Here is a 13,071-nt window from a genome sequence, read left to right on the forward strand (position 1 = left end):
CATGTAGTTTTGGTGTGACGGCACCTCAACGGTGGGCGCCTTCATTAGAAGAGCATGTGTAGCTTTCCCTAAAAAGAAAAGTTGTACATTGTGCAGCGACCTTTCCCCAGAAAGGTTTTTCCCTAAAAGAGCACAACGCAGTTGGGATGTTGTGTCTTTTTGAAGAAAAGGCCCTGTCATTTCCTGGACCTGTCTAACAGTCATGATCACTGCCACGTGTGTGGGCCGTGTGGTAAAATTACCATTGTGGTTCTGAGATCAAGACTCAATTACCTTGAAAGAGGTGGTGTCCTCTCTGCTTTTCCCCAATCTAGGCTCTTGCTGTACAGCAATGTCCCACTCCACTGCCTTTCTATCCAGAAGTGTTTGAGGAGTTCACAAACTAATTTTCAAACGCACCTTTATCTCCCCGAAACCGCTCTGGTGCCTCCTCTGCTCTCACTACCCATAATGGTGGGGCAGCTAAAGGGTACGTGGAGATCCCCCAAGGGGGGCCTGCAGTTCCTATGCAGTTAAGTCCGCAAAGTGTTGCCACCTGGCGGGGTCGCCCACATCTCCCACTTATTGCCAAGGCTTACAGTGCCGCTGGACAGGCCACCTCCTCCCTGCATGCCATGCCATGGCCTTGCATTGAAAGAACTGCGTGACTGTAGTTCTGACTCAGGGTTGATGCGTGCGCTGCCTACAATAGTCAGCCTGCACGGTCCCTTGGGCAGATGATGTCCACACTTGAGTTTCCACCTGGTGAACCCTGAAGTTCTTCTAGCACCCTCCGGCAGTCAGATGCAGCAGAGGCATTGGACTCCAGGTCTAGTGCTTGTGTATATGCCTGTTTGGTCAGCCCCTGTGCTAGACTAGGTGTCCATATGTTGTGATTCCCCTCTGGGTGATCCCATATGTGAATTTTCCACAGTACAGCTCCCCTGTTGGTGAACCCATGTCTTTCCCTCAGCAGAGTCCACTGCTGTCACTATAACAGTATTAACTTTTGTCAAATGTCTGTTTTTACTTAAAGCTTCCTACTTAAAGCCATAGCAGATCGATTGTGTCTCAGAGCAATACAGCTGTGTTTCTGAGTGAATCTGCATTTTGAATGAACTGATGGCCCATTCATTTAGAGAGCCATTAACTGAATGTAACTGAATATGACTCATTGACATTTAGACAATTATCGCCACCTGGCAGTTCTAGTTTCATATTTGTGGTCTTATTTCATAAAAAATAAAGATAGTTAAACCAAAAATAACTGTCATCATTTACTCACCCTCATAGCCTAAAAAGTTATCTGTAATAAAGTATATGTATGTATATTTACTATTTTGCTATTTTGCAAGTTCTCCATCTTAGAAATCATGGAGGGGTCTGAAATTGTCATCGTAGGTGCATGTCCACTAGGGATGCAACAATACAGTTAGTCCATGGTTCAATACATACCTCGGATTTTAACCATGGTTTTTCGGTTCGTTTTTTTTTTTTTTTTTGCTATTCTATTCTTAGGTGACAGGAACAGAAAAAGGTTAAGGAGAAAATGTTTTTATTGCAATACTCTTTCTTTATTTTACTTAAAAGACTTGAAAACCCTTACTTAAACTCAAATCTTTACCTAAAAAACCCTTGTACACATTCCCAGTGTATTGTATAATATAAAATAAGTATATAAAGATTTACAGTGGCAGCTCAGAGATGTACAGTAGCATTTAAGTATGAAATTGAATTAATAAATGTAGGCTTAAATTAAAACTACACAGTCTTCAATATCAACATTTATTAAAAGCTACTGTATTAAAGGTCTTTTTTTATTAACATAATTTTAGAGGTGAACTGTCCCTTTAAGGACAAGCGGTGGCTGCTGCTGTCAATTGAAGACCTGGTCATATCTCATATATAGACGCACGGTATTTTACTTTCACTTTAGACATAACTGACTGTTTATATGTTTACCTTGTGTTTGACAGTATTAGCGCAGTAAGATTGTCCAGTAAGCACGTGTGTTTGACAGACGTTTAGTGCACAAGCTCAATGCAAAACAGTGCATGCATTGAACAGTCCGTGCCTTGCCGGTTAAACATGCTTGCACTTGAATGACATGTTTAACCGGCAAGGCTTTAAAACGCGGCTAACATCCCCTAACCTAAAGTCCACTGTGAGAGGCATAATCAAAAAAATATCCAGAAATCACAATGTATGATTTTTTAAACAATCTATTTGTATGATACAGCTGCAAATAAGTATTTGAATACCTGAGAAAATCAATGTTAATATTTGGTACAGTAGCCTTTGTTAGCAATTACAGAGGTCCAACTTTTCCTGTAGTTTTTCACCAGGTTTGCACACACTGCAGGAGGGATTTTGGCCCACTCCTCCACACAGATCTTTTCTAGATCAGTCAGGTTTCTGGCCTGTCACTGAGAAACACAGAGTTTGAGCTCCCTCCAAAGATTCTCTATTGGGTTTAGGTCTGGAGACTGGCTAGGTCACGCCAGAACCTTGACATGCTTCTTACAGACCCACTCCTTGGTTATCCTGCTTGTGTGCTTCAGGTCATTGTCATGTTGGAAGACCCAGCATTGACCCATCTTCAATGCTCTAACTGAGGGAAGGTTGTTCCCCAAAATCTCGCAATACATGGCCCTGGTCATCCTCTCCTTAATACAGTGCAGTCACCTTGTCCCATGTGCAGAAAAACACCCCCAATGCATGATGCTACCACCCCCATGCTTCACAGTAGGGATGGTGTTCTTAGGATGGTACTCATTCTTCTTCCTCCAAAAATGTTAAGTGGAATTATGACCAGAAAGTTATATTTTGGTCTCATCTGACCACATGACTTTCTCCCATGTCTCCTCTGGATCATCCAAATGGTCATTGGCAAACTTAAGACTGGCGTGGACATGTGCTGGTTTAAACAGCAGGGGAACCTTCTGTGCCATGCATGATTTCAAACCATTACGTCTTAGTGTATTACCAACAGTAACCTTGGAAATGGTGGTTCTAGCTCTTTTCAGGTCATTGAACCCGTGATCATCCCGTGTAGTTCTGGGCTGATTTCTCACCTTTCTTAGGATCATTGAAACCCTACGAGAAGAGCTCTTGGATGGAGCCCCAGTCCGAGGGAGAATGGCAGTCATGTTTAGCTTCTTCCATTTTCTAATGATTGCTCCAACAGTGGACCTTTTTTCACCAAGCTGCTTGGCAATTTCCCCGTAGCCTTTTCCAGCCTTGTGGAGATGTACAATTTTTTTCTCTAGTGTCTTTGGGCAACTCTTTGGTCTTGACCACGTAAGTAGTTGGATTCTTACCGATTGTATGAGGTGGACAGGTGTCTTTATGCAGCTAATGACCTCTAACAGGTGCATCTAATTTAGGATAATAAATGGAGCATAGGTGGACATTTTAAAGGGAGACTAACAGGTATTTGAGGGTCAGAATTCTAGCTGATAGACAGGTGTTCAAATACGTATTTGCGGCTATATCATACAAATAAATAGTTAAAAAATAATATATTGTGATTTCTGGAATTTTTTTTTTTTTTTTGACTATGTCATGCACCTACAATGACAATTTCAGACCCCTCCATGGTTTCCAAGTGGGACAACTTGCAAAATAGCAGGGTGTTCAACTACTTATTTTCCTCACTGTATATATGTATATGTATATGTATACACTCACCTAAAGGATTATTAGGAACACCTTACTAATATTGTGATTGACCCCCTTTAGCCTACAGAACTGCCTTAATTAACGTGGCATGCATTCAACAAGGTCCTGAAAGTATTCTTTAGAAATGTTGGCCAATATTGATAGGATAGCATCTTGCAGTTGATGGAGATTTGTGGGATGCTCATCCAGGGCACGAAGCTCCCTTTCCACCACATCCCAAATAAGCTCTATTGGGTTGAGATTTCTTGACCACGTTAGTAGTTGGATTCTTACCGATTGTATGAGGTGGACAGGTGTCTTTATGCAGCTAACAACCTCTAACAGGTGCATCTAATTTAGGATAATAAATGGAGCAGAAGTGGACATTTTAAAGGCAGACTAACGGGTATTTGAGGGTCGGAATTCTAGCTGATAGACAGGTGTTCAAATACTTATTTGCGGCTATATCATACAAATAAATAGTTAAAAAATAATATTGTGATTTCTGGATTTAAAAAAAAAAAATATTATATGTCTCACAGTGGATATGCACCTACAATGACTCTATTGGGTTGAGATTTGGTGACTTTGGGGGCCATTTTAATACAGTGAACTCAGTCATGTTCAAGAAACCAATTTGAAATGATTCAAGCTTGGTGACATGGTGCATTATCCTGCTGGAAGTAGCCATCAGAGGATTGGTACATGGTGGTCATAAATGGATGGACATGGTCAGAAAAAATGCACAGGTAGGCTCAGGTTCACCCCAAATTCTGACTCCACCATCTGAATGTCTCAACAGAAATTGAGACTTATCAGACCAGGCAACATTTTTCCAGTCTTCAACTGTCCAATTTTCATGCCAATTTAAAATGCAAATTTTATCCTCTTTTTTCTATTTGTAGTAGAGAGGAGTGGTACCCACTGGGGTCTTCTGCTGTTGTAGCCCATCCGCCTCAAGGTGTTGTGGCTTCACAAATGCTTTGCTGCATACCTCGGTTGTAACGAGTGGTCATTTCAGTCAAAGTTGCTCTTCTATCAGCTTGAATCAGTCGGCCCATTCACCTCTGACTTCTAGCATCAACAAGGCATTTTCGCCCACAGGACTGCCACATACTAGATGTTTATCTCTTTTCACACCATTCTTTGAAAACCCTAGAAATGGTTGTGCGTGAAAATCCCAGTAACTGAGCAGATTGTGAAATACTCAGACCAGCCCATCTGGCACTAACAACCATGCCACGCACAAAATTGCTTGAATCACCTTTCTTTCCCATTAGGGCTGCACGATTTTGGGGAAATATATAATTGCGATTAGTCTGGGTAAAATTGCGATTGCGATTTAAAATGTGATTGTTGTTATTTTTTTTACAAATGAAGAGTGTGTGTATATGACATTTTGTGTTTATATAGTAATATGACTAATTATTATTATTATGATTATTATTATTACTGCTAAAAATATTTTTACAAATAAGAAATATTACCATTACAATAACATTTTCATAATTACAAATAGAAAAGTGTCAGAATAAATATAACAATATAATACTAATGCTAATTATTATTATTAATTATGATTATTTTTGTAATATTTTACAGAAAACTTATTTTACAAAAAAACAACAACTGCTGGGTTACCTATTAATATGCAGACAGCCTACGACTAAAAAACATTAGAAAGGTTTAAGCCTAAGAAGTTATTGTAAAAAAAAAAAAAAGATTATTTATTAAACTTATTTATTAATAAGATATTTTCTTATTATTTATTACCCAAAAGTTTTTAATTCATTCTGAAATTAAAGTTTTCAGGAAATCCCTGATGTAAAGCTAACGCTGTAGACAGAAGATAGAAACGCTTTGATTAAAAATGACGACAATAAACGATGTTAATTAACAAAGATTCGGGAGGAGGGCTTTCAGATAATTGACACAGGTGGATAGCAATTAGCTTATCAACGAGAGGTGCATGTATATACACAGCAGTCTTACCTCCATTCTGTTGACAGTTTATCAGCATCCCTCCTCCACCCCTTCTCCACATGTTGCTCTTTCAGTTCTAACCACTTACACTAAGGGGGGGGTACTCTGGGTTCGGGCCAAGTTCGAGCTCGAATCCCTTCCCCCGGACAGCACGCCAAATACGCATTTATATTACTCTATATAATTATATGTAAGTGTGAACTCGTGAAACATGACTGCAGCAAAATATGGTGTATTTGAGTTCAAGTTGTAATGGGTATTTTCATAATAATAAAGTATATTATAATGCAGTGCTGATTGACATACTTCATCACTGTATAGAATACTATAAAATAATGCATCGTCTGCCTTACTCTGTGATGAGAAGTCACATCAGCTCACAAACACTCGACTGATGATATGAAGTGAGGTAAAACGTTATTAAACGTTGTCTTTTGTTGAAGAGGTTTATGAACGCTTCACTTGTTTGTGAAGATGTTTGACTCCTGTTGGTTTTTCAAACGCACGTTATGTGACTCAAACTCATAATCGCACACAAGCCAAATCGCTATTGCGTTTCCATTTCGATTAATTGTGCAGTCCTATTTCCCATTCTGACGTTCAGTTTGGAGTTCAGGAGATTGTCTTGACCAGGACCACAACCCTAAATGCATTGAAGCAACTGCCATGTGATTGGTTGATTAGATAATTGCGTTAACGAGAAATTGAACAGGTGTTCCTAATAATCCTTTAGGTGAGTGTATATATATCCAGATATATATTCAGGATAAATATACCTATATTCCAGGTATATATACTTAAATTACATATATATATATATAGAGAGAGAGAGAGAGAGAGAGAGAGAGAGAGAGAGAGAGAGAGAGAGAGAGAGAGAGAGAGAGAGAGAGAGAGAGAGAACTGATTCTGCCACTGACAAGATGTGTTCTGTGCATGTGCTTCAAGCCTTTGTCTGTGGTTGCGCACCTAAATGGTTAAATACAGGAATATGTCAAAATGCCCATCTTAGTGTGTATCCAGATACAATCGAACACACACAAAAGAAGCTGATTCATACTCATGTATTAGCAACTCAACCTCACAATGAAAATCCATAATCCCATATTGCAACTTACCATCTATTGTTTGTTGCATATTTGTTTGTTTTTTTGTCTATGGACCTAATAAAGTTACTATTTCTGTCAGGACCAATATTGTCAAATATGATTGACTATTAGCATATAGTTTAGATTGGTGGTGTCGTGAGAAATCCTGGCCCTCTGTGAAATAATGTCTGCTTAGGAGTTAGGACCCAATGTGGTAGCTGGCAGACTAGGAGAGAATATTCTCACTACCTTGCCCAAAGTTCCCTAAAAGTTCTCTAAAGGTGACGAAAATCCCGAACCTTCATAGAACATTAGGGACGTTGTTAAAATATCCATAACTTGGTTATAAAAGTGCTGCAGTTTAAGGTTCCTTATATGACTTAGGATGTTCCATTTTAGTTATTCTATTCTCACAAAGCAACGTTACAAAGAGGACATTTGGGACGTAACATTCTCATATGCTTCCCTGTTAGGCATATGGGGATGTTTAATTCAGGACTGCGCTGCAATATCTTGTTTAGTGCTGTAATCTGTAGACTACATTCCCATAATATTTGCAGGACCTTTAAGGGACCAACCTAGAATGTTATTTTTTGGTCCTTCCGTCATGTTTACTGAATGCTTTCACAGCACGTTTGTGTGAAACAACACTGGGTTGCTTTGCGAATGAGGGTCAGTAAAACACACAAAAGTCGTTTCTTAATGATGGATCAGAACCAACTTTCTGTCCAACTTAATATTAACAACATGTAAGCACAGCACATTATATTTTCTGAATGTATGCAAATTGCCTTTGCAAATTTGCTTGTTAGAACACCGATGGCTAAAGTTGCCTTTGCCTCTGTCTGTATTCACAGAGATCAGAGCTGTGTCTTTAGTTTTAATTTTTAAGAAGTTAAAAATGTAATTGTATTTATTGTATTGTATTGTACCACTTCTGAATTGTACAGGTGGTGAGCATTTTTTAGGCTAAACATATCAAGCACTGGTCTCTGTAAATAGAGTAATAGACAATGGTAACTTAAGCCACATTAACAACACATTCAGAAAGGTGATTTGCAAACACAGACATCATAAAGTGCAGTACTTACGTGTCATGGATATAAAGTGGGATCACGAAGGGTTGGTATTGATCCATCTTTGAGAAGCAACTTTTGTGCAAATCCTGTATTTTATTGACCCTCATTTGCAAAGCAGCCTAGTGTACATAGATTCACCTAAACATTGTCTGTGAACATGAAGGGAGGACGTAAATAGGGCCAAAAAATAACACTAGGTTGGTCCCCTAAAGGTCCTGCAAACGTTATGGAATGTAGTGTAGAGGGAACGTTCTATAGTCTATAATGGTCCCCTAAACATTCCCAGAACATCCGAAATGTTCCCTGAAAATCTGCCAAATAATGTCCCCCAACCCTTAAAAGTTCTGAGAACATTCTGGGAACATCAATTTTCCAAATAAAATATGGACCCCTAAATGTTCAGTAATCCCGTATCCAGTAATGACCAACTGATCAATCTATAGGTTTCTATCAAATGTGAAGATGAATCAGAGCCACTGCTCTGTTGTGCTTTTCTCAAGGGTTGTCTTGCCCTTTAGTTGCCATGGCGACCCCCATCTTTGCCTGTCAGGAATGAATCCTGAACCTGTCAAACTGAATGAGCATCAACATCTACACACGAAACTGCATGTTTATGTAGTAAACTAGCAGATGTAACCTGTTCTCCTAAACCAATATTTGCCTCTATTTATTTATCAATAATCTTATGATAATTAAGCAAATTCTCAATTAATTGGAATTAATCAGAGGTCAGTGGTCAAAATGCAGAGATGTTCATTGAACTTAATTTTTGGATTTGATTTGCTTTGTTTTTCAAACCAAACGATAATTTAAAAATATGTAATGTTTTTGTCCCTTTACATTCACAGGATCAGACTTCCTGTGTGCGACACACATCATTCCAGTGAAGAACGAAGAGGGTGTTGTCATGATGTTCATCTTGAGCTTTGATTACGTGCTGAAGGGGGGTAGCATGGATTCATTAGACAGACTCAACCACACCTCCCCATCCAGACAAGAACAAAGTAAGACTGCTTTTTTTCCATTTCCATCACTGCAGTATATTGACAACATCTGTCTTAATTGCTTACTTCCTGTCTCTTCCATTTAAACAAATGGAGTGTGGTTGCTGATTAAGAATAAGTGGAGAGGTGTGGAGGAAGAAATATGGAGAAGGCAGAGGAAGAGAGAGGTTTTTATTTGCTCCAGTTGCTCTGGCTCACCAGCACACTGTCAAAACCAACCCAGTCAGATAGAAAGGAAATGAAGTGGGGGAAAATTATTTATGTAACACAATGTTACAATTATTTGGATCCTTGAGGCCAGGTGTTGAGCGGTGCTTAGTTTATAGGACAACTGTGCACACTAAACCACCTAATACAAGCAGTGTGCATGTGCTTGTGCGTGTGTTTTCATAGAGACCTAAAAGCAATAATAGTCCACTGCATTTTCTTCAAAATATGCTACTGCATGATTTTACACACGTGCACACAGTACACCCTGCCTGTCCTCCTCCTAATTCTGTGTTGGAAAGTCATCTGAACTATGAAATCCAATTAATATCCAATGCTAATACGGTCTCTGTGGTATCATAGCAACAGGGAATGTTTTGAAAAGGACATCTGGGTGTGTTTGTATGTGAGCAAGTTAGAGGGACTGTTTAGTCAGGGCTGTTATAAACCAAAGATTTGCTATGGCAGTGTAGTCAGTATTAAGCTGAGACACAGCACACTGCGTTAAAAAAAACTGTAGTGAAACATTCCAGCTGGGATGATATAGATTTCCTAGATCTCTCTTCCTCTGAGAGCATGGCTGAACAAGAAATGCACTGAACCGTTCTAAGTAGAGACAAACTAGCTAGAAAAATGTTCAAGCTTTTCTATCCTGATTGTGTCAATGAATTATTAGGCCTTACTCTGATCAAAAATTGAAGGAAGTCCTACTCAAAAAGCCTCTTTTGTGGGTGTATTCGGTTGTTTTGATGAAGGAGTGATATAAATAGCCCAGTTTGGAGACTTTTAATTAATGCTGGCATGGTACTGAAACCCCAGGGAGTAGAGAGACAAAGAAATGGAGAAAAAGAGAAAACACACTGCAAAAAAGAAAAAGAATATATATTCTTATTCTTGATAATACAAAATAACTAATAATAACCAAATGTAGCTTCTTGTAGCTTTTGAATGAAATTAAATGAGTCTGGTTTCTCCCAAGGTTTATTTTTCTCCATCATACCCTGATGGAGTTTTGGTTCCTTGCCGCTGTTGCCTTTGGCTTGGCTTGCTCAGTTGGGGACACTAAAATTATGATCCAAGTTATTCAACTAAATATACAAATTAAATTGATTAATTAGGTCATATTTAATTCTATAAACTATTCAAATCAAACTAGCCAAATCAAATGTTGTTGCAATATTGTCCTGTTAACACTGTGAAGCTGCTTTGAAACAATCGTCATTGTAAAAGCGCTGTATAAATGAAGTTGATTTGATTGATTGATTGATTGATTGATTGATTGATTGATTGATTGATGCAAGCTAATAATAGTGTCCCTATTATGCTTTTTTTAAAAGTTCCTAATGTTTTGTCCTCTAAACTGTTTACATGTAGCCTGACGTGGTCATATTCAATTCTAGTCAGAATATGAGTCTGATACTGCTCCATTGGGCTGTAATTATTGGGCGTGTTTCAACCAAACCAGAAAGGACATCAACTGGATAGAACTACAACCAATCAGAGCAACGAAGCGACACATAACGTTAGTAATGTCAACAGAACTCTAAACTTTTGGCAGTGTTGCCAAAGCTGAGTTTTTTTCCGAGGGTTGTTTTATATTTCTACGGGTTGAAGCGACCTCAATTATGTGATATATAGACCCAGGAAGTTTTAGCAGGCAACCTTGCCAAAATAACACATTTTACCTCCCAACTCCATTTTTCCTCTCCTTTGAACTCTTCTGAAAATTGTGCATTTGATCTTGTTTTGGGCTGTAGTTGGCGGGTTTTATTGTAAAAACTTGGCAACCCTGTCTGCACGCGCGCTAGAATAAACAATCTTTGCCGGTGTTGTAAAAAAAAAAAAAAAAATTCAAGGTTACACAGAGTACTTACCAACATGATCATCATTTCTGAGAGTAATAGTGAAGGTGAATGCATATACAAACAAGTTCTCCATTTAGGATTTGAACAAATTTAATCCAAGCGCCTTTGATGACGTGCATGATTACGTTACTGTTGATCATCTGTCCGTCATCATCTAAAGCCTAAAGCCCACCCTGATGATTTCATTGGTCTGAACAGTTTCTGTTCGGACATAATCACTCCTCTATGAATCAAATCCAGACTGAACTGCCCGAGCTCAAATGTTGTGGGCGGGGCTGAGTTCAGCTGGCACCCAGGCTAGTTTACATGCATCCAAGGTCAAAAAACACTTTAATTTTTTCATAATAAAAATGGCAGCATCATCTCTTTTCTCACAGTGTCTAAAACGGTTCCAGGATGATTCGGCTCTCTAAACCCCTCCTTTCCTGATTGGTCAGATGGCTTAGCCTGTTATGATTGCTCTACTGCTTACAGCATATGTCAGAAACAAAACTCCCATTACTTTACTTTACTTTACTTTATTTATAAAAGGACAATGTACAATTTTTAACATAAATGTTTCCATTTCATGTATTGTACCGGATTTAGCTCAAAGCTAATTTTCACCCGCAGTCCTTTGGCAGGTCAACAATAAAATAACATACCCAATACATATATACACAAATACACAATACAAAAAAATAAATAAAAATAAATTAATAAAACATTGTCAATACAAACAATTAAACAACAACCATGTCAGTGTTTACAAAGCTGATTACATTCTAAAAAAGATTTCAACTGCATTTTAAAGATTCCAAACGATGTACACCCTTTTATACCTTCCGGTAAAGCATTCCAGTTAGTCGTAGCTTTCACAGCAAAAGAGGATTGTCCAAAAGCAGAACGACGAAAAGGAACAGCACAATTTCTCATAGATGATCTAGTAGATCTCTCAGAAATATTCGGACGGAAACTAACAAAATCGCTGAGTACCAAAGGAGCCAAACCATTTACAATTTTATAAACCATACACAAATTTTTAAATAGCACATAATTTTCAAAACTCAATAATTTAAATTTCTTTAAAATGCTACAATGATGAAAATGTTTAGGTTTTTTATCGAAAGTTTTTAAAGTTTGTTTATATAGGGATTTTAAAGGCTTAACCACAGTTTCACCAGCTTGACCCCAACATGTGAGACAATATGAAATATGAGTAAGTATTGTGGCATGCATAAAAGTGTTGGCTACATCAACAGAAAGACAATGTCTAATTTGTCTGAAATTTGCTAAATTATATTTAATATTCCTCATCATTTTCTTTACATGTTTTTTAAAGCGAAGATTTGAATCCAATATTACACCAAGATAATTAAACTCATTGACTAATTCTACCTTTTCACCATTTATACAAATATCCACTGGTGTTTGAACCTTTGTTTTTGAAAAAAACATTCCTTTAGTTTTACCAATATTCAAGGTTAAACATGAATTCTCCAGCCAATGTGTAATTCGTTCCATTGCAACATGTAGCTTTTCAGCTGCTAGCTCTGCGGTTTTTGCATGCGTAAAAATAACAGTGTCATCAGCATACATTTGCACTTGTATCCCGTTACATTGAAGCGGGAGATCATTTACATAAAGACTGAATAATAAGGGGCCTAACACTGATCCTTGGGGTACACCCATTGTATAATGTAAATTACTAGACTTAATCCCTTTAATTTTTACACATTGTTCTCTATTTGATAAATACGAGGATATCCATGCTAGGGCATTAGATGAAAAGTTGAAATTAGATAATTTAGAAAGTAGAATTTCATGATTAACGGTGTCAAAGGCTTTACGCAGATCTAAAAATATGGCACCAACTAATCCCCCTTTGTCAACTTTGGATTTTATTTGCTCTATTAAATGTAATGTAGCTGTTTCAGCAGAATAATTAGCTCTAAAACCAAACTGCATACAGTGTAACCCAGGTTTCACTGTTTTCAGATAGAATGTCAGTTGTTCAAAAACAATCTTTTCTGCAACCTTTGAGAGTACTGGTAATATACTTATCGGTCTGTAATTACTAACTTCATGATGATCGCCAGATTTAAAAATCGGAGTAACAACAGCTTGTTTCCATGCATTGGGAAAAACACTATGTTCAAATGACAAATTAATTAAATGAGTAATAATAGGAGTTAAAATATCTTTATGAGTTTTTAGAAACATAGTATCC

The 13,071-nt window shown here is 37.9% G+C and overlaps 1 protein-coding gene across 9 annotated transcripts in view; it reads left to right on the forward strand.

The window, feature by feature from the left end:
• Positions 1 to 13,071, forward strand: part of kcnh7 (potassium channel, voltage gated eag related subfamily H, member 7) — a 92,251-nt gene that overhangs the window by 25,300 nt on the left and 53,880 nt on the right. For all 9 annotated transcript variants that reach the window (XR_010908585.1, XR_010908586.1, XM_067459134.1 and 6 more), the window contains exon 3: positions 8,635 to 8,790. Coding sequence is in view for 7 of the 9 variants with exons in the window: in XM_067459134.1 (XP_067315235.1) it covers positions 8,635 to 8,790 (156 nt within the window). In the remaining 2 variants the exon portion in view is untranslated. The remainder of the gene's footprint in view (positions 1 to 8,634; positions 8,791 to 13,071) is intronic.

The sequence above is a fragment of the Pseudorasbora parva genome, chromosome 12 (genome assembly GCF_024679245.1).
Source record: "Pseudorasbora parva isolate DD20220531a chromosome 12, ASM2467924v1, whole genome shotgun sequence".
Classification (NCBI taxonomy): domain Eukaryota; kingdom Metazoa; phylum Chordata; class Actinopteri; order Cypriniformes; family Gobionidae; genus Pseudorasbora; species Pseudorasbora parva.